We start from the raw sequence: 24,254 nt of genomic DNA on the forward strand, positions 1-24,254 counted from the left end.
CAAAACAAGATTCGGATTTAATACAAAAAAAAATTATAGGCCCATTTCATTATTAAATAATGCTTATAAATTAATTGCAAATATTTTAGCTAATAGAATGGAAAAAAATTAGGTGAATATATACATCAAGATCAAGCAGGGTTTCTTCCAGGTAGACAAATGAAGGAGAATATAAGAAATATTCTGAATGTGATAGAATACCTGGAAATTTAAAATGAAGGGGGGGGGGGGAAGCGGCATGTTTATAGATACCGAAAAAGCTTTTGAAAATATGTCCTGGGATTTCATGAAAAAAATGCTTGAAGAAATTAATTGTGGAAATAAATTTTTAAAAGGAGTACAAGCAATATATTCAGAACAGAACATGAAGTTCATTGTAAATCAGGTGATCATAAAGGAATATAAAATACAAAAAGGAACTAGGCAAGGATGTCTGTTATCACCGCTGTTGTTCATCTTGGTCCTGGAAATACTTGCAAGGAATATAAGAGCAGAAAAAGAGATTATAGGGATAAAAACTGGGAAGAATGAATTCAAATTGAAAGCCTTTGCTGATAATTTAGTAATTACAGTAAAAGGTAAAGGTAAAGGGGCCCCTGACCATCAGGTCCAGTCGTGTCCGACTCTGGGGTTGCGGCGCTCATCTCGCTCTATAGGCCGAGGGAGCCGGCGTTTGTCAGCAGACAGCTTCCGGGTCATGTGGCAGGTGCTTCTGGCGAACCAGAGCAGCACACGGAAACGCCGTTTACCATCCCGCCGGAGCGGTCCCTATTTATCTACTTGCACTTTGATGTGCTTTCGAACTGCTAGGTGGGCAGGAGCTGGGACCGAGCAACAGGAGCTCACCCTGTCACAGGGATTCGAACCGCCGACCTTCTGATCAGCAAGCCCTAGGCTCTGTGGTTTAACCCACAGCGCCACCTGGGTCCCTAGTAATTACAGTAGAAAATCCAAAAAATTCTCTCCCTAAGGTGATGGAGAAAATTCAAGAATTTGGGGAAGTGGCAGGATTTAAATTAAACAGAAATAAAACTAAATTATTAGTTAAAATCCTAAAAGAAGAAGAGAGAAAAGATTTGGTGCAAAGTATTGAGATAGAAATTCATAAAAAAGTAAAATATTTAGGGATATGGCTAAAAATAAGAAATATAAATGTGTATAAAGCTAATTATGAAAAAGTATGGTGTGAGATAAAAAGGAATCTAGAAATATGGAACAGAATGAACCTTTTCCTATTAGGAAGAATTGTGGCGATAAAAATGAACATGCTGCCGAAAATGTTCTTTCTTTTTCAGGCAGTCCCAGTAATGGTTAAGGATGATTGCCTCAAAAGATGGCAAAAGGATATTTCTAAATTTGTCGGGGGGGGGGGGAGGCGGCAAAATGCCAAGGATTAAACATAAGATACTTACAGATACAAAAGAAAGAGGAGGCTTTGCTCTCCCAGACCTTAAATTATATTACGAGGCTGCTTGTTTGGTCTGGATTAGGGACTGCATAAAACTGGAAAAGGAAGAAGCATTGGATTTGGAAGGACATGATAACAGATATGGATGGCATGCATACTTATGGTATGGGAAAGGGAAAGTACATAAAGGATGCTACAATCATATAATTAGGAAATCATTAATGAAATTGTGGGAAGGTACAAAGATTTAATAGAACAAAAACATCTTGGTGGTTATCACCAATAGAAGCTTTGTTACTCAAACCACTTGGCAAAAAGGGGAAGTGGCCTACATACAGAGATCTGTTGAGAGATCAAGAAGGAAAATGGAAACTAAAAGAGTATGATGAAATTAAAGACCATTTTCAGAGTTGGTTGCATTACAGACAATTAAGTGAGATGTTTAAGGAAGATTAAACCAAGGAACCAAAATTGAAAAATTCATCCATTCAAACGGTTCAAATTGGGGAGATTCGTATTATGAGTGTGGCCGGAAACCCAAGGAACTGGACCAGGAGGCAACCTATTGGTTTTCTCCGAGTTCTATGACCCAAAGGGAGAAAATGGTTTTTGGCATGCAAATGATTTTTTATAGCAGAACAGAGCACAGCAAAGCAGCTGTCATTACACTAGTGCTGCAATGCGTGGATGGTGCTCTTTTTATGCTTTGAATGATGGCAAAATGCAGGCAGAGATTTCAAGGTGTGTGTGCACAGTACCCCCTGGTGGCTAGGAAATGTTTTCAGAAGAAGTCCACAGTTTCTCCTGCGGTGTCGCTCCTTGAGTATTTGCACTGATTTGTTTGCAGGAAGGGAAGGCTGGACGACACCAGCTATTTATTGAACATTATTCTGCTTTGTTTTCGGATAGCATCAAGGAAATGCCACCCCACACTTTGCCGTGCTTTCCCCCACCACTTTCCTGATTGTGAAAGGTCTGTTTCTGGGCAGATGTGGGTTTGCTGCAGAAGACCTCTCAGTGAACTATTATCATACAACCCGAAGCTGTCAGCATATGATTGAATCCCTTAGTCCCTTGATCCCTTAGTGTGTATGTTTCAAAGTTATCGTGCATTTCCCCTTTCTTTCTCTTCATGCAGAGTCAAAACCATCCAGAAATGATTTCCTGCATGATCTCAGTCAGGCCTGCTCCATATCAGCATCACACCAAACGGGGTCCCAAACAGGTGTGGTAGCTTGGAGAAGGCAGATGTGGAGAATAATTCCAGTTTCTTGGATTTTTATTTTTTATTGTTGCTTCTGCACAACCCTAGCTAACAGGCCTGTGATGAACAAAGACTCTTGCACCATCAAGGGCATTTATGGGTGAGCTCTCCTGAATAATCTTAGTTTGCTAGCATTCATAGAATTGTGCTACAACAACTAATCCCACTTTCCAGGGAACTCTGGGAATTGGAGCTCTCTGAGGGGAACAGAGGTCTCCCAATTGCTTTCGGCACCCTTAACAAACTACTGTACACTTCCCAAAATTCTTTAGGGGGGGGGGGAAGCTTACTTAAAATGGTTATGATACTGCTGTAAATGTGTAGTGCAGATGGTGCCTTACAATCTGGATTAAATTGGCTGGTTGTTGATAAGTGTGGAGTTTTTCTGTGTATGCAGCTTTAGTCTAGGGATGGGCAGAAGGTAGATCTCTGGGAAATCTGCAGTAGATTGGCAAGGCCTTCTGATGCCCAGCTGTCCTAACAATCTCCCCAGGTTGCTGAAAAGAATGCTTGGGGGGAAACCAGGAGTGGACTTTTGTGCAGGCTTGGCTCCAATTCTGATCACGTCTTCTTGGCTTCAGCATGTGCCCAGGGGCACCATGTTCCTCAGTTATTCAAGAATACTCACTCAGCTGAGCCACAATTTTGCACTGGGCCCTAGTTGGCATACTGGCCAGCAAAAACCAAAGCAGATCCCGTAAGCCTAAAGTCCACCCACCTCTTAGATTTATAACCCACCTTTCCTCCAAGGTACTCAGTGTGACATGCATGGTTCTCTTCCATTTTATCCTCACAACAACCCTGTGAGGTAGGTTGGGCTGAGAGATTGTGACGAGCCAAAGGTCGCCCCACAAGCTTCATGGCTGAGTGGGGATTTGAACCTCTCAGTTCATAGTCCAACACTCCAACCACCACACCACACAGGCTCTCTCAAGGTGGTCAGAACCCTTCCAACTTGAAGCATTTCTTTAAATAAAACCCAAGGGGCTTATGTTTGCCCCTCTGCCGCGAGTCTCTTTGGTTTAGTAAGTCCTTCGACATTCGTAGGACCCCCAAAGGGGGCTCCCATCTTCCTTCGGCCAGAGGGAGCTGTTGTCAGGGAGAGGGGCTGTGTCTGAAGACTCCTCTGAAGAGGTCTGGAGCATCTTGGGAGTCAGGTCACTGGCCACAGTGGACATAAAAGATGAGAATGGGTAGGGAGACGCAGCAGAGTAGCCGGCTGCGTAGTGGACGTCGTCCAGAGCATGGAAAGAGTAGGATTGAGTCCCAGAGATGGGTGAATTCCAGGTGGGATTTCTGTACTGGGAAGAAACTCCCGGCTCATGAGAGGAGAGGCAGCCGGCAGTGATGGAAGGTGCTTGAAGGGAGTCGGGAGGACACACATCCGATTGGCCAAGGCTGTCGGGCATGGCTTGTTCCCAGGAGTCTCTCTGCAAGGAAGAAAACGGCCCACAGCGTAGAGTTTTCAAAGGGGTGCAAGAAGCAAACCTCCCTACAGAGTTACAGGTAGCAGCTTGGGCAGGGAGGCATGATAAGGCCTTCCCTAGATAGTCTCCGTTTATTTTTGTGTGTGTGCATACGTGAGAGCGAGTTAACTGTTGCAGGGACACATCAGGGTCCTGCGCAAGGGCTTCCCATAATCTGGTTGGCCCCTGTGAGAAAAGAATGGTGACTAGATAGACTACTGCAATGTGCTCTACATGGGGCTACCTTTGAAGGTGACCCAGAAACTACAACTAATCCAAAATGCAGCAGCTAGATTGGCTTTGAGACTCCTTAGGGCAGTGATAAAGCAGGATATCAAATCCAAACTCTTCTTCACACAGTTGCTGGGAATCTCAAGTGGGGAGCAGACTGTTGCACTCAAGTCCTGCTTGTGGGTTCCCCAGAGGCATCAGGTTGGCCACTGTGAGAACAGGAGGCTGGACTAGATGGGCCTTTGGGCTCAATCCAGCTTCACGGGTCTAGTGTGTTTTATCTTATGTACTTACACTTAAAAAATGTGCCGAGTCGCTTGGGAAGGATGGCATGACCGACGTCAGTGGCGACGAGGCACTAAAGAGGGACGAGGCTCCAGAGGTGACGGATGCAGTTCGGTGGTCAGCATATTGGTCAATGAAATGGGTGTCTAGAAGCGAAGGATATCCCTGAACTGCCGGTGATTCATACGCAAATGGCTTTGCTATGAGGGAGGAAGTGTAGATGTCACTTGAGATCTGCTTATTGTTTTGTAAATCCACATCTGCCATTAGAGATCTTTGGATGCCATAGTAACCAGACATAGCAGAAGAACCTATTGGCAGTGGAGAAATCAGTTACCATAGCACTAGAAGCCAACAGGGAGTGAGTTGAAGTGGGGATAGACACAGCATATCAATACACACACTAACGGTTGAGCTGCCATCCCGTTAAAGTAATCACAGCTGATTAATTGTATTAAGGTTGAGATGAACAATTGATTGCATTTGCATAGAGGTAAAAACAGTAGTTGTGAACGAAGAAACACTCTGGCTGCTTCCACACTGCACATTTATTATGAATTAGCCACACTTTGCTCACTCATTTTTCACAGGGCGTCTCCTCAAAACATCCCCGATCTAATGCTTTCAGCTTTAATGGTTTCCCACCCTGCCCATAGTTCAGAATTTCCAGTTTGCTTTAGACCCCCTAAACTCAGTTGAATAGCCATACAATTATGCACAGGTCAATGGCCTATTGCACAGCTGTTGTGGCCAATTCTTGCCTGTATTGCTCTGGGCAGCATTCAGCTATGTTTTACTCAGAGTTGCCATTAATGAGCATGACTAAGTTTGGTCCATTAATTTAAATAGATCTACTTTGAGTAAAGGGGACATGGGTGGCGCTGTGGTCTAAACCATTGAGACTAGAGCTAGCCGATCAGAAGGTCAGTGGTTCAAATTCCCACGACGGGGTGAGCTCCTGTTGATCAGTCCCAGCTCCTGCCCACCTAGCTGTTCGAAAGCACGCCAAAGTGCAAGTAGATAAATAGGTACTGCTCCAACAGGAAGGTAAATGGCGTTTCCGTGCACTGCTCTGGTTTACCAGAAGCGGCTTAGTCATGCTGGTCACATGACCCAGAAGCTGTCTGCGGACAAACGCTGGCTCCCTTGGCCTATAGAGCGAGATGAGCGTGCAACCCCGGAGTCGTCTGCGATTGGACCTAATGGTCAGGGGTACCTTTACCTTTTTACTCTGAGTAAAACTTAGTTGAATATCCTATAGTCAGTTCCTAAATTGCGCAAGCTACAGATTTCTCTATGGTCCATCTTGCTTCTTTAGAAATCAACTCTATCACTTTAACCCTTCTCTTTCCCTTCCTTAGCATTGCCTTTAAAATTATTTCTCTCCCACTAATCGTGACCAGGAGATTTTTTTGGAGATACTTAACCATCTCAGTCTCTCTCTCTCTCTCTCTCTCTCTCTCTCTCTCTCTCTCTCTCTCTCTCTCTCTCTCTCTCTCTCTCTCCCCTCTCTCCTCTCTCCTCTCTCCTCTCTCCTCTCTCCTCTCTCTCTCACACACACACACACCTATGCCATCTCATGGTCACTGAGTTGTTTCAAGAAAGACAAATCAGCACAACCCATCTATATCCCCATGGGCTCTTTAGAGGAAGGAATATACCCACCTGCCAGTGGGACAAATGACGACTGTGTTGTGGCAAGACTTCCCTGAAAGGAAAAAGAGTAAGGTGTTGAAATCTTAATAATTTCCCTCTCATGTTTACCAGGTTCGACTTGGCAATACCTGGGGCCAGTGAAGCAAGCATGAAGTGCTAGCATAAGCTTAGCGACAAGGCAATGATGCAGGACAAAACTATGCCAACCTGGTACCCCAGGTAGCTGCAGCTAGTGGGAGTTGCAGTCCAAAAACATCTGGAAGGCACTACTAGGTTTGCAAAGGCTGACTTGTGAGAGCGCTACCTTCTCTCAATACAACCTGGGAGACTTCATTCTCACCCAAACCTCCATCCTCCACTAAGAACAAGACTATTGCAGTGAGTAGGAAGTGCTCCCATTGGCCTTGAACCTCCTTCCAGTTTGCATAGTGCAAATAGGAAGTTCCTGACATGGCAAGCAACCAAATTTAGAGGTTTGGATTTGAATTAAAATTTGCCAGTGTCAAGACTTCCTTCGGGTTAACAACGCTCAGCTTCCCACCTGGCCATGTGCTCTTCCATGGAAATAAGCTCATTGGATCTTGCCATAGTTACAGACCACAGGGCAGGGGGAAAGTGATGCAATATTCCATTAGCAACTCGAAGCTGACACCTTTCCAGGGATTGTTTTGGAAAAACCGATTCACATAATCGCTCTGAGGGGCTTGTTAGGTTACCTACCAAGCTGCCTTCCACCAACTCAAAACATTGATCCACCTAGCTGAGTATTATTGGCTCTGGCTGGCAGGAGCTCTTCAGCAAGACAAGCTCCCTAAGATAGATATAGAGACCTCCAGCAGTGGGGCAGGGATGCCTGGAGCAAATGACTCCTCAAAATCACTGGCAGTGGTGGGTCCAGTCATTCAACCAGCTACAAATCCACAGTTATCTCATCCAGTCCACATTTTACCAGCTTCTCTGCAAGAATACCAAGGGGGACTTTGTCAAAAGGCTTACTGAAATCAAGATGCTTTGATACCAAGATACAATACATCCACACAGTATTCCTCTGATCCACCAAGCTTGTATTCATCTGGCATGACTTGTTTTTGAGAAACTCATTCTGCATCTTAGTAATCACAGCATCCTTTTCTAAGTGCTACACAGTGCTACACAGACCGAATGTTGAATTATCTGTTCTAGGACCTTTCCTAGTATTGATGCCAAGCTCATCAGTTGGTAGTTACCTAGGTCTTCTCCCCCATTTTGAAGATGTGGACAACATTTGCCCACCTGCAGACTGCCAGGATCCCACCTATTCTCCAAGAATTCTTAAAGATCATGTGCAGTTGTGTCAAGGCAAGTGTTCTCCCACACTTTCCAGTGCCTTGCTGTGTCACCTTTTTGCAGAACAAGTCTGATCTTTTGGGGAAGTGGGTTTGTTGCACAAAACCTCCCTGTAAGGTAAAACCGCACAACCTCAGTTTGCTGGTATGTGATTGAATCCCATCTGAAAATATTGAGAGTCTGGAATCGCCCTGTTTAAAAAGGAGCATTTCCAAATTCTAGAAATATTTATTATTATTACTGGTTTGCATTTAGTGATGTATTGGATATTCTAGCACAAATGGCTGCACAGTAAGTGTTGTTTATTTTATAAGAATATTTACAAAATGGTAACTTATAATCAGGGCTTTTTTCCTAGAAAAAAGAGGTGGAACGGGGTAACAGCCAACCCAAGTTGTTGAGCTTTTAGAGAGAGGACCTTAAAAGGGGGGGGGGGCTTATTTTCTTCTCCTGCCACTGCAACACTACAAAGGTGCCGGAATGCCCCAAAGAGGTGACAGAACTCAGTTCCAGTGAGTTCTGGCTGGAAAAAAAGAGCCCTACTCATAAGAAAAATATCATGGCAATGTACAGTTAAAACATCATAAGAACGTAACATAAAAAGAATGAATAGGTAGACAGGTAGAGGTCTGCAATAGAATGTTGCTGACTTGAATGCTGCCGTTCAGGATTCCAGCTGGGAAACCATATCCTCTTTCAGGAAACTCCATTCCATCCCCCATTTTCTTCCTTCATTCCCCATACAGACAGACAGCATTCTGTGGCCACTGGCCATGCTGTCTCCCTTTTGGGCTTGTTTGTTTGTTTGTTTGACCTTTAGCTTTTTCCCTCTTTTATTTTTAGAACTGCAGATTTCTGGGTTCTCCTGAACATGCTGGTACATTCCTCTTGCTTTCCCCTGTTTTGGCTACGAGTGGAGAAAGGTGGGGGATTCAATTAAGTTTGCATTTTGAGGCAAATCCTCCAAATTTGCACTTCCTAAATCAATAGGTGAACGAAAATGCAGCCATCCTTGAGAATTCACAATTCTCCAAATGTCGCAATGCTGTTCTCCAGCCTAGTAATGTGTACAAAAATGTCTCGGGGGGGGGGGATGTGCCAATAAATACATATGCTGGGGGAGATAACATACAAAAATGCTTTATATTTGGGGAAATCACTTTGCAAAAATGTGTGTATTAGGCAAAAATGCATACAAAGGTGTTTGTGTGTGTATTAGGAGAATTTTTGCACTGAAATGCTGGTGGGTTTTCATGAAGACCTTGTAAAAAAGATTCTCAAAGTGGTGCGGAGATGTGGAAAACTGAACTTAAGTTTGGAAATATGCGAAACCAAATTTGACAGGTACATCCCTAACTATATGGCAATTGGCACTCACCCACAGAGTTTACAGTTGGAAGGAGACGATAGGATATTGTCGTTGCTGCTGCTTTATATGGCAGCATGCTGGCACATGGTACTTTACAAACTTATGAAGGGGCAACAGGTGCCTGTCCTCTAAGGGTTTACAGTGTTTTATACTATCAAGTCCCATTTCCAAAAAAAGAAGATGCACAGAATCAGAGATGTGCAGAACTGGCCAGATATGGAGAAGAAGAATCTCAAAGCAGCTAACAATCTCCTTTCCCTTCCTCCCCCACAACAAACACTGTGAGGTGAGTGAGGCTGAGAGACTTCAGAGAAATGTGACTAGCTCAAGGTCACCCAGCAGCTGCAGGGGGACATGAACCCAGTTCACCAGATTATGAGCCTACCCCTCTTAACCACTACACCACACTGGCTCTCTGTGGGCGGACAGAGGAGAGGATCTGGGAAAAGGCTGGTTGCTATGGTGCTTTAGAAAGATACCCACTCCCAACCAATCTCCCATCCCGCTCTCTGCCGTACTCAACACTCATAGGGTGCTGCGGCTGCCACTCAGGTAGGTCGCCAAGCCATTGCCCATCCGTTGCAGCCTATTGGCGGGCGGAGCCAAGGATACTTGCCTTGCTCCGGGTGCTGGCAACACATGCTATGCCACTGCCCCTGGCTAACCCCTGTTGATCCAAGGCACACATTAAGCCCTTGTCCACCCTCCTGGGAAATCAAAAATGCAAACAGCGTATATATCATCACCATGCAAATTGTGCCTCTCATGATTGTCAGGTAAGAGCCAGGCCTTCAACATCCCTACAGTGTCGATGGTTCATTTAGACAAGAGGCCATCTGCTGGACTCCACCCTCTTTCTCCACAGACAGGTCTAGAATCATCTGCCCATGAAAAGTTTTGTTTTTGTTATTTTGCTTTGCTTTGGCAAATCAGAGTTTTCGTTGCACAGAACATCAGTTCCAAAGAAAGCTTCCTCATCAGCTGGCCGAATCATCCCCACTCACCTGCTGTTTGCTTTCAGGGTTATAGTATCTGTTTTGTGACAACTGTGACAACACCGTTGCGAGACTGACCAGAGTGCTGCCTCAGCTCTGTGCAAACAAGGAAGTTTGTTCCCACACTGTAGCTTTTGGATTGGGTTGAATGGGCCCATTGATAGCTGCTGGAGTGTATTGACTCTGAGAGGCAGATCTGGCTGTGAACCAAGAGGTCTTTGGTTCGCTGTTTGCTGATGCCCTACAGCCACCCACTCAGCATCCTTAGGCAAGCTGTTATTCTCTCAGCCTCAGCTAGGGATGGAAGAAGGCATTGTTTTCTGGCTTGCCCTGCATCCATCATATGCAGCACTGTTTCCCTTCAGCCACAGTTCACCTGCCACCAAGAACCACTCTATTCACCTCACTGCCCTCTGTGGCGAATATACATAACTGAGATGATTAATTGCGTAAATTATGTTTCCATTAACATTATTCCACCCTGTTCATTCCTATGCAAAGGAAGCATAATGCAAATGGGGGTATGTAATCAATTACGTAGTTTATCAAACTGAAATCAACAGCAACAGTAATACTGATAACATTATGGATTTACCATATTTTTCCATCTATAAGACGCCCCCATGTATAAGACGCCCCCTATTTTGGGGGACTCTGATTTAAGAAAATGGAGGGAGATACTATCCGTGTATAAGATGAGCCCAGATTCTGAACATTATTTTAGACTAGAGTAAAAAAAAACATAGTCTTATACGCAGAAAAGTACGGTATTTCTGCTCCAGACATGTGCCCAATAAGCAAACTTTGGCAATTTCCTCTATTAAGAATAATAATAATAACAATTTATTATTTATATGCTGCGCATCTGACCGGGATGCCCCAGCCACTCTGGGCAGCTTCCAGCAAATTAAAAAAAAATCAAACACAGTAAAACATCATACTTTAAAAACTTCAGATGTCTTCTAAAAGTCAGAGAGTTGTTTATTTCCTCAACATCTGATGAGAGGGCGTTCCACAGGGCAGGCACTACTACCGAGAAGGCCCTCTGCCAGCTTTCCCTGTAACCTCACTTCTCACAGTGAGGGAACTGCCAGAAGGCCCTCGGAGCTCGACCTAAGTGTCTAGGCTGAACAATGTATACGGTTATACTCCTTCCAAATTCCATGACATTCCTAACCTCAGCTCCACATCTGCAAAATGTGGAGACCTACCTTGCAGGGTAGTTCTAACTTCTAAGCTTGATTTTGTCATTCGGATTTTGGATCTGTATACAGTATATTTAAATCCTCTTCACATTTTCAAAGGTGAATTTTTACCCAAGACTTGAAAGCCTTTTGGTTTGCTGGCAACTCATCATTGTTTTGTCAGCCCTCAAATATGAAATTGCCTAAGAGGTGGTCATACTCCAATACTTTGGCCACATCATGAGAAGCGAAAACTACCTGGAAAAGACCCTGATGCTGGGAAAGATGGAGGGCACAAGGAGAAGGGGACGACAGAGGACAAGATGGTTGGACAGGGTTCTTGAAGCTACCAACATGAGTTTGACCAAACTGCGGGAGGCAGTGGAAGACAGGAGTGCCTGGTGTGCTCTGGTCCATGGGGTCATGAAGAGCTGGACACGAATAAACGACTAAACAACAACAAGAGGTGTTCATATACTAAATGCCGCTGCACATTAGCTATCATACCCTGTCACACTCCGTATGCCATTGCATTATGCCAGATGACTAAATGCCATTTGTGCCATCAGTATCAAGTATGAAACATCAAAATCAAGTATGAGACATCCATCATCAATGTAAAATATGAAACACCACCGCATGTCGGCTGTCAAATGCTGCCATACTTCAACTGTCAAATGCTGAAATCAAATACCATTGAACATCAAATACATTTTTCAGATTTGTGGGGAATCTCTGAGCTTTTGGAGAACATCTGGGGAATACATGTGATCCAGAGTCTGCAAAGGGCAATTCTAAAGAGCCAAAGAGGTTTCAGCTTTGTTCTGTGGCTTTGCTGGTTTGCAGGCAGACCAGCACTGATCATTACCCAGCTTTTGGCATTAGTGCGCTTTTTGAGATCTGCTTTCAGTATATACCTCTTTCAGACTTCCAAAGATATCAGGGACCAGCAAGACGCAGATGAGTGCACACCAAGGGCGGGGCTAGCTGGAGTCTAGACTCAAAAGAGGGATGCAATGGTTTGTGGGGACCTGTACTAGCCAGGAGGCAAGAATCAGAGGCAGGGAAAGCTTCAGAGCTGGAGGATGGAGCACTGGATGGGTTGGAGGAAGAGGCAGGTCAGGCAAATGAAAGGCCAGGTGCTTCCCCACCCTCTCCTGCACCCCTGTCTCCCAGAACCAGCAGGGAAATGAAAAGGGATGAGCAGATGAAGTTTCCACGCAAGCACAGTCTCTGCTTGCGTGTGTGCAGCCCATCGGGGGAAGATACATAAACTGGTTAAGGGGGAGTGTTCACCTGTTGATGCAACTGCTCCATGGAGCATGGACCTGGAAATAGCTGCCTAGCTGTTAGATTGGTGTACGTAGGTCTGCAGAGCTGCAGAAGTGTTATCTTTGACAATAAATACTTAACTGTCTGCTGTGTGCATGCATTCCTTTGTCTGGGAAGAGCCTTGACATGGGTGAGGGTGAGGCCAGATTCACAGCAATGGATGTGACTTTTACCTGGTTACATTCCAGCCATGCCTAAGTCAGAAGTTTCTGCAACCCTGCAAGACACACACACCTCCATCTCCACAACCTTCACCCATCCAAGCAAATGCACTCAAGAAGGGCAAAAGGGTGCAGGGCCAGTGTGGGGCGTGGCCTAGGGGCCTGGGGAGAGTCCTGAGGGCCGGATAGAGAGGCTGCATTTGGCTTCCAGGCCTACAATTCAGCATCCTTGCTCCAGATCACACTGCACTTTTCAACATGCACTCACGTTCAGCCGTGAGCTGCTGGTCTGCCTTGAGCGCTTTTCAGCCAGCAGGTCCTTCACCGTGTGCTTGACCCGGACTCCTTGGTAAACCCGCTTGCCGTAGTCTGCAGGGACTGAACCAAAGAAAGAAGCATGAGCGGGGAGGAGGACACCCCAAAGGGACTTCATTCTGTGCCCAATGCTTAATCAGTGAGGAGGACCACATGTTCTCCACTACTCAGCCAGGTTACTCACTAGGTAGTCCAGTCTACTTTGCAGGGTTATTGTGAGGATAAAACAAGGCAATGCTGTAGACACCACTCCCTGATCAATGGGCAGGGACAGGGACAAAGCCTGGACGGTTTTGGTAACATAGGGGGTGAAGCCTGATGGGTTTTGGTGGACTGAAGGGCAGAGATCAATGCAGCCTCCAACAAAAACTGGTGCCCTACAGATGTTTTGCACTACATTTCCCAAAAGCTGCAGCCAGCACAGCCTTTTCCCCAAAGAAAGCACATGTAGGGATAGAGGAGTCCGTCAGTTTTGGTTTCTCTTTTTTGCATTCTTAAATTTAGTTCTTTACATGTCTGCAGCAATTTGCATTTTTTTTAAGTCCTTCTGAAAATTTGTCAGCATTTTTAGTGAGAATTTACTCCGATAAACATCCTATGTACAGTTTTGGCTAATATACACATTTTACCACTATTTCCCCTAATATAATGTACTTCGGTACATTGTTTTCACAAATGCACATATTTTTATGCATACGGTTCCCTTGTTATATGCATTTTTTGCACACACTGGTTGGACAACTGCAGCTATCAGAGGATAGCTGTGTTTTGGTTCATGTATTGATCTGAGATTAAATTAGCAGGTTCTCTTTAAAATGCAAACAATATTGGATTTCTCCCCCATCCATACTCTGTGCACATACTTAGCCCAGCAATTTGCTTTCAGGACCAGAACTCATCTCATGGTCCTTTCACACACTAATTTAGTCCTGGTTCCCCCATAAACTTTCTTTGCTTCAACAACCTAATTCAGAGGGGGTGCCTTTTCTTGTAGCTATTGTTAAAACAGTGGGAGTCAGAAACTAATATGAACATGATAAGAGCCTGCCTTTTTGTTTTGATTATTTTTATTATGTATCTTGTGCTTTGTTTTATGTATTTTGTGCATTGTATACTGTCACAATTGTCTTGTGAACCACCCTGAGACTGAAGGTCATAGGGCAGTGTACAAATTTAATAAATACTAATAGTGTACAAATTTAATAAATACTAAGGGACCCAGGTGGTGCTGTGGGTTAAACCACTGAGCCTAGGGCTTGCTGATCAGAAGGTCAGCGGTTCGAATCCCTGTGACGGAGTGAGCTCCCGTTGCTCGGTCCCAGCTCCTGCCAACCTAGCAGTTCGAAAGCACGTCAAAATGCAAGTAGATAAATAGGAACCGCTACAGTGGGAAGGTAAACGGCGTTTCCGTGTGCTGCTCTGGTTCGCCAGAAGTGGCTTTGTCATGCTAGCCACATGACCTGGAAGCTATACGCCGGCTCCCTCGGCCAATAATGCGAGATGAGCGCGCAACCCCAGAGTCGGTCACGACTGGACCTAATGGTCAGGGGTCCCCTTTACCCCCTTAATAGTAATAATAATGAAAGAGCCCACTGGAGCAGGCCAGAACTCTTTTAGTTCAGCATCCTGTTCTCACAATGGCCAACCAGGTGCCCATGGGAAACCCTTAAGCAACCCTGAGCACAAGAGCATACAGCCCTCCTGCAGTTTCCAGCCACCTCTGGCAATTGTGGCTAGTAGCCATTGAATTCGCCTAACCCTCTTTTAAAGCCCTCCAGTTTGGTGGCTGTCGGTACCCTCTTGTGGGAGTGAGTTCCACTGTGTGAAGAAGGGTTTTCTTTTGTCTGCCCTGAATCCTCTAACATTCGGCTTCATTGGATGTCTGTGATTTTTAGTGCTATGAATAGAACATTCAGCTTGGCTAAGTGGTGCATCCTCTTCCTACAAACAACTGCCCCTTGTGCAGAGAACCGTGTGCCAGCCCTTTGCAACAAAGGATTTCGTTTCGCACTCGTAAAAATGCCCATTGTTCACTTCATTATGTCTCTGAGTCATGCCTTTAAACCGGCTATTTATTTGTTTCTATGTTTTTGACCTTTTTCAGAGTGCCCATCCCTGTACCAGCCAGCCCAGAATAATGAGGCAGGATCTCCTTTCTTCCATTTGCCCCATTGGGATCTGCCCATGGAAAGAACCTGCACCTGTGATGGAAGCCTGCATCAGGCTGGGGAGAGCTTTTAGTCAAATGTTACAGGTGGGAGCGTGATGCTCTGCTTAATCCTTTAGAAAACAAAAAAGATGAGCATTTCCTGAGCTAAAACAAACATTAATGCCCTACGGGGGAATTGTTTGATCTTTTCCAGTGCTGGTTTGCTGTTCCAAAATTCGGAGCTTTTGTGGGTTTGCATTTGGAGCTTTTGTTTCACCTGGATTGCGACAGCCAGATTAATTTTTCTCGGAAGGGATGGAGCTTCAACAGAAACTCCTCCCCCCCCCCCCCCAGAATGGGAGCCTATCCATACCTTGGCTGAATGTGGATTGTGAATCCCTTGCTCCTCGTTTAATTCCTCTTCATCATCCGTGCGGCATTCTCCTCCAACTACTGTTGCCCTGTTCTTTCTCCTTAAATCCAGAGTCCCCCTTTGCTTTGAAAATCCAAATAGGAGAGCTACTTTGATTGCATATAGGGAATCTGCAGCTTTAAGCAGGAGAAAGTGTGGGACAGAAGGATTTAGAGGAGAACATCGCACAGATGAGGGTAAATTAAAGGAGGTACCAGGGGTTCAAAGCTCACATTAGGTGGAGGTATGGATGAGCCCAGAGATAATCTACAATAAAAAGAAGCTGACCATCTTGTTTCTAACTTTCTTCCATTTCCCACTTAGGCTGTCAGACCTTTCAAGTGTCCCTATTTTCCAGGGACAGTCACGGATTTACAGAAGCTGCCCTGGTTTCTGATTCAATCCTGGAATGTCCTGCTTTTGCTTAGGACTTGCGAGCTTGGGAGACACTCTGTAGGTTTTGTGGCTTTGTCTTTTGGGGCTGTGTGTTAGTAAGTTTGTGTGCTTTTTTGTTTTCTTACTTGTTTGTGTGCAGTTTGTCCCATCTTTTTGATCTAGGGCAGCAAGTCTCACACGTTTGTTAGGGGGAACCTAGGCCTCTTCCTCTTTCCCCCTTGACTTCAAGGTTTTCAAGGTTTTCAAGATGGAGGTGGAGGGAACAACCGTTGTCACCTGCAATTCCTGTGCAATGTTTGTTTTCTTGCCAAAGGATGTGGGTAGCTACACGTGCAACAATTGCAAGTTGGTTGCCCTACTAGAAAACAAGGTTGCCCTTCTGGAAGAGAAGGTGCAGCAGCTTCAGGGGCGTGTATCTACGCTCCAGAGAATTAAAGAGCTGGAGCTTTTCTTGGATGCAGCAGAGCACACTGTCTGCACCAAGGAGGAGACAGGGGATCTCCCTGAGGAGGAGGTCAGTTCCCCAACACAGCAGCCAGATGTATGGAGGAACGTGACTCATAGAAGTAGGAGGCCCAGGGATCGCTCTGAGTGCTTAGAATTACACAACCGTTTTGAAGTGCTCATGGAAGACGAGGAACAGACTCCACCTGAGGATCTCTCCCTCATCACAGTTGATGAGGAATATGAAGACGAGCAGCAAAGTCAGTCCTCCGGGAATATGCAGGTAACCTTGGAAGGGACAGCACATGGAAGAATCCCAACCAAGCCTATGAAGAGGCGTGTAGTGGTGATAGGGGATTCCCTACTGAGGGGTACAGAAGCAGTGATCTGTGGGCCTGACAAGATGTCTCGAGAGGTGTGCTGTCTACCTGGGGCCAAGATCAAAGATGTAACAGAACGGCTGCAAGGAATCATAAAACCCACCGACAAATACCCCTTCCTTTTGGTGCATGTGGGAACCAATGACACTGCAAGCCATAGCTTACAGAAGATCAAAAATGATTATGAGGCTCTGGGCAGGAAGTTGAAGCAATTAGATGCACAAATTGTCATCTCTTCTGTCCTTCCAGTTGAACGACATGGCCCAGGGAGAGAGGGAAAAATAGGGGAAGTGAACAACTGGCTTCGCAAATGGTGCAAACAGGAACGGTTTGGATTCCTAGATCACGGTCTGCAGTTTCTTGAAGATGGACTTCTGGCAAGTGATGGACTGCACCTCACAAAAGTTGGGAGGAATGTTTTTGCCACAAAACTCAAAAACCTCATCAGGAGGGCTTTAAACTGACTTATGGGGGGGAGGGAGACAGTGGTCCTGAAGGTAGGAGTCTATCAAATGCTGAAGATGATCATCCAAATGTCAAGGACCAAATGGAGCAAGCAGCATGCAGACCTAGTGGTGGGACGAAAATATCCTTAAATAAGAGACATGGGGGAATGATCAACGGTCTTCAATGTCTGTATACTAATGCACAGAGCATGGGAAATAAACAAGATGAACTTGAGCTCTTGGTACAGCAAACTAAATATGACATAATAGGCATCACTGAAACCTGGTGGGATGAGTCTCATGACTGGAATGTAGTAATAGAGGGATACAATCTATTTAAGAGAAATAGACCAAACAGGAAAGGAGGAGGAGTAGCTTTATATGTTAGGGATATGTATACCTGTGAAGAGATCCAGGATTTAAAACTTCAAAGCCAAATTGAGAGTATCTGGGTCAAAATTAAGGGAGAGAAAAACAACAGTGATCTCATTGTGGGAGTTTACTATAGATCCCCAAGCCAAACTGAGGACACAGATGATGCCTTCCTGGAACAGATGGCCAAGCATTCCAAAGGAAGTGAGATAGTAGTAATGGGGGATTTCAACTATCCTGATATTTGTTGGATGTCAAACTCAGCCAAGAGCATAAGGTCGAACAGATTCCTCACTGGCCTTGCAGACAACTTCATTGTCCAGAAAGTGGGAGAAGCAACAAGAGGATCAGCCATTTTAGATCTGGTCCTAACCAATAGTGATGACTTGGTTAGTGGGGTAGAAGTGGCAGGATCATTAGGTGGGAGTGACCATGCTCTTCTGGAGTTTATTATCCAGCGGAAAGGAGCAACCAAGCATTCTAAGGTCCAAATTCTAGACTTTAAGAAAGCCGACTTCAGAAAACTTAGGGAAACGCTGGGTGAAATCCCATGGACAGTAATACTAAAAGGGAAGGGAGTTCATGATGGTTGGGAGTTTGTTAAAAGGGAGATATTAAAAGCACAACTTCAGGCAATACCAATGAGACGGAAACATGGAAGGTGCCTAAAGAAGCCAGGCTGGCTATCTAAAGAACTTTTGACTGAGTTAAGATTTAAAAGGGATATGTACAAAAAATGGAAAAGGGGGGAAATCTCCAGAGAGGAATTCAAACATATAGCCAGCACGTGTAGAGACAAAGTCAGAAAAGCTAAAGCACAGAATGAACTCAGGCTCGCTAGAGAGGTTAAAAGCAACAAAAAGGGCTTTTATGGGTATGTCCGTAGCAAAAGGAAAAACAAGGAAACAGTGGGGTCACTCAGAGGAGAAGATGGTGAAATGCAAACAGGGGACAGAGAAAGGGCAGAACTCCTCAATGCCTTCTTTGCCTCAGTCTTCTCCAAGAAAGAAAACAACGCCCGACCTGAAGAATATGGAGCAGATGATTCAGCAGGGGAAACACAGCCCAGAATAAGTAAGGAGGTAGTACAAAAATACTTGGCTAGTTTAGATTTATTCAAGTCTCCAGGGCCAGATGAACTACATCCAAGAGTATTAAAAGAACTGGCAGAGGTGATTTCAGAACCACTGGCAATAATCTTTGAAAATTCCTGGAGAACAGGCGAAGTTCCAGCAGACTGGAGGAGGGCAAATGTTGTCCCTATTTTCAAAAAGGGGAAAAGAGAGGACCCAAACAATTACCGCCCAGTCAGCCTGACATCAATACCAGGAAAGGTTCTAGAGCAGATCATTAAGCAAACAGTCTGTGAGCACCTAGAAAGAAACTCTGTGATCACTAAAAGTCAGCATGGGTTCCTGAAAAATAAGTCATGTCAGACTAATCTGATCTCATTTTTTGACAGAATTACAAGCCTGGTAGATGAAGGGAACGCTGTGGATGTAGCCTATCTTGATTTCAGCAAGGCCTTTGACAAGGTGCCCCATGATATTCTTGTAAAGAAGCTGGTAAAATGTGGGCTAGACAATGCTACCATTCAGTGGATTTGTAACTGGCTTACTGACCGAACCCAAAGGGTGCTCATCAATGGCTCCTCCTCATCCTGGAGAGTAGTGACTAGTGGGGTGCCACAGGGTTCTGTCTTGGGCCCAGTCTTGTTCAACATCTTTATCAATGACTTGGATGATGGGCTTGAGGGCATCCTGAGCAAGTTTGCAGATGACACCAAATTGGGAGGGGTGGCTAACACCCCAGAGGACAGGATCACACTTCAGAATGACCTTAACAGATTAGACAACTGGGCCAAAGCAAACAAAATGAATTTTAACAAGGAGAAATGTAAAGTACTACACTTGGGCAAAAAAAATGAAAGGCACAAATACAGGATGGGAGACACCTGGCTTGAGAGCAGTACATGTGAAAAGGATCTAGGAGTATTGGTAGACCACAAACTTGACATGAGTCAGCAGTGTGATGCAGCAGCTAAAAAAGCCAATGCAATTCTGGGCTGCATCAATAGGAGTATAGCATCTAGATCAAGGGAAGTAATAGTACCACTGTATTCTGCTCTGGTCAGACCTCACCTGGAGTACTGTGTCCAGTTCTGGGCACCACAGTTCAAGAAGGATACTGATAAGCTGGAACGTGTCCAGAAGAGGGCAACCAAAATGGTCAAAGGCCTGGAAACGATGCCTTATGAGGAACGGCTTAGAGAGCTGGGTATGTTTAGCCTGGAGAAGAGAAGGTTAAGGGGTGATATGATAACCATGTTCAAATATATAAAAGGATGTCATATAGAGGAGGGAGAAAGGTTGTTTTCTGCTGCTCCAGAGAAGCGGACACGGAGCAACGGATTCAAACTACAAGAAAGAAAATTCCACCTAAACATTAGGAAGAACTTCCTGACAGTAAGAGCTGTTCGGCAGTGGAATTTGCTGCCAAGGAGTGTGGTGGAGTCTCCTTCTTTGGAGGTCTTTAAGCAGAGGCTTGACAGCCATCTGTCAGGAATGCTTTGATGGTGTTTCCTGCTTGGCAGGGGGTTGGACTGGATGGCCCTTGTGGTCTCTTCCAACTCTATGATTCTATGATTCTATGATTCTATGATTCTAGGACATCCCTATTTTCATCAGAGAAATGTTGCAGGGTATGGAGTTATGTGACCCCTGAGCCAAGGAGATAAGTAACTATGTACAACCTTTAGAAGATGTCTGAAGGCAGCCCTGTATTGGGAAGTTTTTTAATGTTTAGTGTTCCATTATGTGTTTATATACGTTAGAACACAGCCTTAGGCACAAGGTTCATCTACCCTACTACCACCAATACTATTCAGAGATTTAAATGGCTTGTTCTTTAAGCTAAAGCAGCCTTCCCCAACATGGTACCCTCCAGCCATCTTGGACTACAATTCCCATCAGCCCTGGCTAGAATGACCATGCTGCTTGGGGCTGATGGGAGTCATAGTCCAAAATATCTCAAGACCCCAAGTTGGCAAAGGTTTATGGATTTGAAAAAGATATGTTTGAATTGTTCTGCTTTTTTCTCTACTATATGCTATATTCACTGTTATTTTTCTAGAAAAAGACGTGCTGGAGCTCACCACGAACTTCTCCCTTGTTCTCTTAGAATGGCAATGGTGCCCATCTGAGAGGGGCTGGAGCTTGGGGGGCGGGGGAATCCCTGTTTATATATAAAAACTGGGAATAAATGTTACTTTTCCTTTTATAGCATAGGTAGCTTCTGGCACCAATACCTAGGTAAGGCAAGCATATATTTGTAGACATCAAATGCCCGGAAACTCTGCAGACTTGGTCAGTGCTGCTACCACCCTAAGCTAATAACTGGAGTCAAAGGATGCTTCCAGATGAGGGTTTGATTTGTAAATGAGTCACTGAAATGTTTCGATCAGGTTTTTTAGCAACAGAGGGGTTTTTTTGTTTTTTGTTTTAATTCTTAGATATCCCCCAGAAAGAGTAAATCAGAATTACATAAGGATTTAAAAATAAATAAATAAAAAATGACCAGTGTTTTGATGCCAATCACATCACTGCAAAAAAAGCTGCATGCACACGGAGTGCCAATCCCACATTAAGCACTCCCCCAGAAGCATCTTGTTGTTGTGTTGAGTGCCCAGTGTGAGCCCAGAGTAATCTAATAAGATTCTTGTAATATGTACAAGGTCGGTACCAGTAGTAGTCAGTGGCGCAGCTGAGCTTACCGAAATTGGCACAGTGCAAACACGCAGCAGAGTAAATCCACTGCCTCTGCAGGTGCATTAGCACCACTGCAACCTCATCCATTCCCCACCTGATAAGCCATGGCAATGTTGGTAATAGGAGGTCAGGTAAGCGCCGCCACCTACTCCTAGTTGGCACAAAAGACCAGAATCACAGAATTGTAGAATTGGAAGGGACCCCGAGGATCATCTAGTTCAAAGCAGGAATATTCAGCCATCCCATATGGGGATCAAACCTGTGACCTTGGTGTTATCAGCACCATGCTCTAACCAACTAAACTATCAAGAAGGTGACCATTTATTTGCAGGATTGCCTTACTCCATATATGCCCACTCAGCCACTTTGATCCGCTGAACTGGGACTGTTACTGGTGCCAAATAATAATTGTTCCACACTTGTAAGAAATTGATCTTTTAGTGTGGCAACAGCTACACTCTGAAATTCCCTGCCTACTGAAATAAGGCACCTTCGCTTTCTTCTTTTTGGCACCTGCTTAAAACATTTTTGTTTAGGCAACCTAAACATGTAGAAAATATCACACATGCTTTAATCAATCTTTATATTGGGGTTGATTTTAATTATCTTTTGAATATTTTTAATACCTGGTTTTGATTGTCTTTTAATTTTCTCTTATAAAAGATTTTTATTGATTTTCAACAAAATATGAACAAAACATTAAGTTTCCCCCAGTTCCATCTCCTCCCCCTGAAACAGAAGATTAATGGGTCAGATTTTGTTATAAACCTGTGTGCGTAGTTAGTGGGTTCCAGTCTGCCAAATGTTCAGTGATTGCCTTTTCTTGATAAGTGTTTTATTCTTCTAAATCACTTAGAGGTTTTGTTACAATCAAACAGCATATAAATTTTGCTAAATAAATAAATACTAGGTAGAATTTACATAACATAATTTCAAATGCTTCACACAGTATATTGGCTGCATTTCAAACAACCACACATTGGCTTAATGAGCTGAAATGTCCAGACAGGAATCTTTTGCTTACACACATGGCCTCTCCTCTCCTCTCCTCTCTTTCTGTTGTACCTGAATGAACTGCAGAAAATTACAGCTAACCACAGTTTCTCACTTTTTTCAGATAAAGAAACTATGGTTAGGACAAGACAGGATCTCAAACCATGGTTTAAAATCTTGAAGTTGGTAATCACAGTTTCCTAGTTTGGACAAAAGAGGAAACACTGTTTAATTGAAGATGTCCACGTTTAGTTTAGGCTGCAGAGGCAGAAGAAAATGGACTGCATGCATAGGCAAAAGGGGACATCTCAGCTTATTAAGCCACTGTGCATTTGTCCAAAATGTACCATTATCTTAGTAATCCCTACAACAACCCTGTAGAAAGATTGGCATCATTATCATACTGCTCTTGAAGGACTAAGCCTGAGGGCTAGTATCTTGCCTGAGGCTACCCTGTTAGGAATGAAATGATCAGCCTCCCAACTTCACCATGGACCTGTCATTCACAGGCATCACCCCAGTCTGGCGCCCCATTTTCTGTCTTGTGTCTATAGAAATGAGTACATAAATATGTATGTTTTCAATTGTCAATAATTGATCTTTTGTGTAACCACCATCACACGACTTTCATCAAGAGAGTGTGCCTTCGATGACACCTACCCGTTTCCATGGCGAAGAGGGATCACTTCCACCTCTATTCGACAGGACTTCACGGCGGGATGATCAACCTTCATGAGCTCCGATCTGCAAATGAAGCCCCTGCAAAGGGGTGTTCCTGGTCAAGCTTGATTCTGAGCCAGACGGAAATGGCCTTCTCCACAATTTGGGGCAATGCCTCTGAAATGGCTTGCCTGGGATTTGCGTACATGCAAATCCTTTGATGTCTGTTTAGATGCAATTTGCATGGCCGGCGAGGAACACCATGAAAAGGCTCTTTCACTGGACCAAAAGGATACTTCAGAAGAAAGAAGCAGGGGAGGGGAAAATAAAAATAAAATAAATGAGGTGTTCTTTTACTGATAAAAAATGTAATGCTTTTGCTGTAGAGTGTTCTAACATAAAATTCCTCAAGTGCTTGAATGCTTAAAGATGATGGGACCTGTTCAAAACTGTTTGCTTAGATTATTCTTGGAATTGCTATTCAGCATTTGTAACTCAATTGCTTAAAGAGACCCTTTTTGAACTAAATGTTCCACAGACAATTGGCTATCCAAGATACACCCCCCCCCCCTGTAAGGGCTGATTCTGCTAAGTACACTATAGCATAGAAGCCCAGTTACCTGAGTCCTTACCTTTAACAATTAACAACATCATTCAATTTTTAGAAGTCTCTTCCAAAGGGAGTTTCTCAAAACTTTTAATTTTTGTTCTAATTTTAGTTAGGTTTCTTCTCTTTCATTTCTAGTATAATTTATTGTTATAATTTTTTAAAAAAAACTTAATAAATTTTGCATAAGAAAGCAAGGGGAAGGCCCTTGCTCTTTGCCTTATTCTTTCTCTCTCTCTCTCTTTAAAAAAAAGGACTGAAATGAAATGCACACATTCAAAATTTGGCAGCATCTCAGAATTCAAATTCATCTATGCAGAATTTCAGATCTATAAGTAAAGGGGGGTATTTGCCAATTTGTGCTCAATAACATTATCTTTCAGATAAAACCATCTACTTGATGAATAGTCAAATGGTTCATGTTTGCTTTGGTTGCGAACTGCAGCTGTCAGGAGCTGGGTTATATTATGGGATGGTGGTGTAAAGAGCAAGTTGTTTACACAAGTCCAGCGTCTTTTTCATGTTCTGATCGAATGCAGCACAACACATGGCATATCATGTTGCAGGAAATAGCTTTTTGTTTTGTTAACACTTTGTCAAATTTCAGTGGAAAAGCAATGTGGATTCTGCTGTATC

The 24,254-nt window shown here is 44.1% G+C and overlaps 1 protein-coding gene across 1 annotated transcript; it reads right to left on the reverse strand.

The window, feature by feature from the left end:
- Window positions 1–2,675: 2,675 nt before the first annotated feature.
- Window positions 2,676–23,021, reverse strand: POU2AF2 (POU class 2 homeobox associating factor 2). Its single transcript, XM_035140011.3, has 5 exons — window positions 23,012–23,021; window positions 12,946–13,055; window positions 6,320–6,362; window positions 4,664–4,965; window positions 2,676–4,102 (listed from the first exon to the last, which is right to left on the reverse strand). The coding sequence occupies exons 1-5, from the start codon at window positions 23,019–23,021 to the stop codon at window positions 3,695–3,697; spliced, it is 873 nt and encodes a 290-aa protein (XP_034995902.3). The 3' UTR covers window positions 2,676–3,694.
- Window positions 23,022–24,254: the final 1,233 nt, after the last annotated feature.

This window comes from Zootoca vivipara, chromosome 14 (assembly GCF_965207765.1).
Source record: "Zootoca vivipara chromosome 14, rZooViv2.hap1.1, whole genome shotgun sequence".
Classification (NCBI taxonomy): Eukaryota; Metazoa; Chordata; class Lepidosauria; order Squamata; family Lacertidae; genus Zootoca; species Zootoca vivipara.

Coding starts and splice junctions, on each gene's coding strand:
- POU2AF2 (XM_035140011.3), bottom strand. Junction 6,363..12,945: donor CCAGCAGCTCACGGCTGAAC/GTGAGTGCATGT, acceptor TTTTCCTTTCAG/GGAAGTCTTGCCACAACACA. Junction 4,103..4,663: donor ACTCGGCACATTTTTTAAGT/GTAAGTACATAA, acceptor TCTTCCTTGCAG/AGAGACTCCTGGGAACAAGC.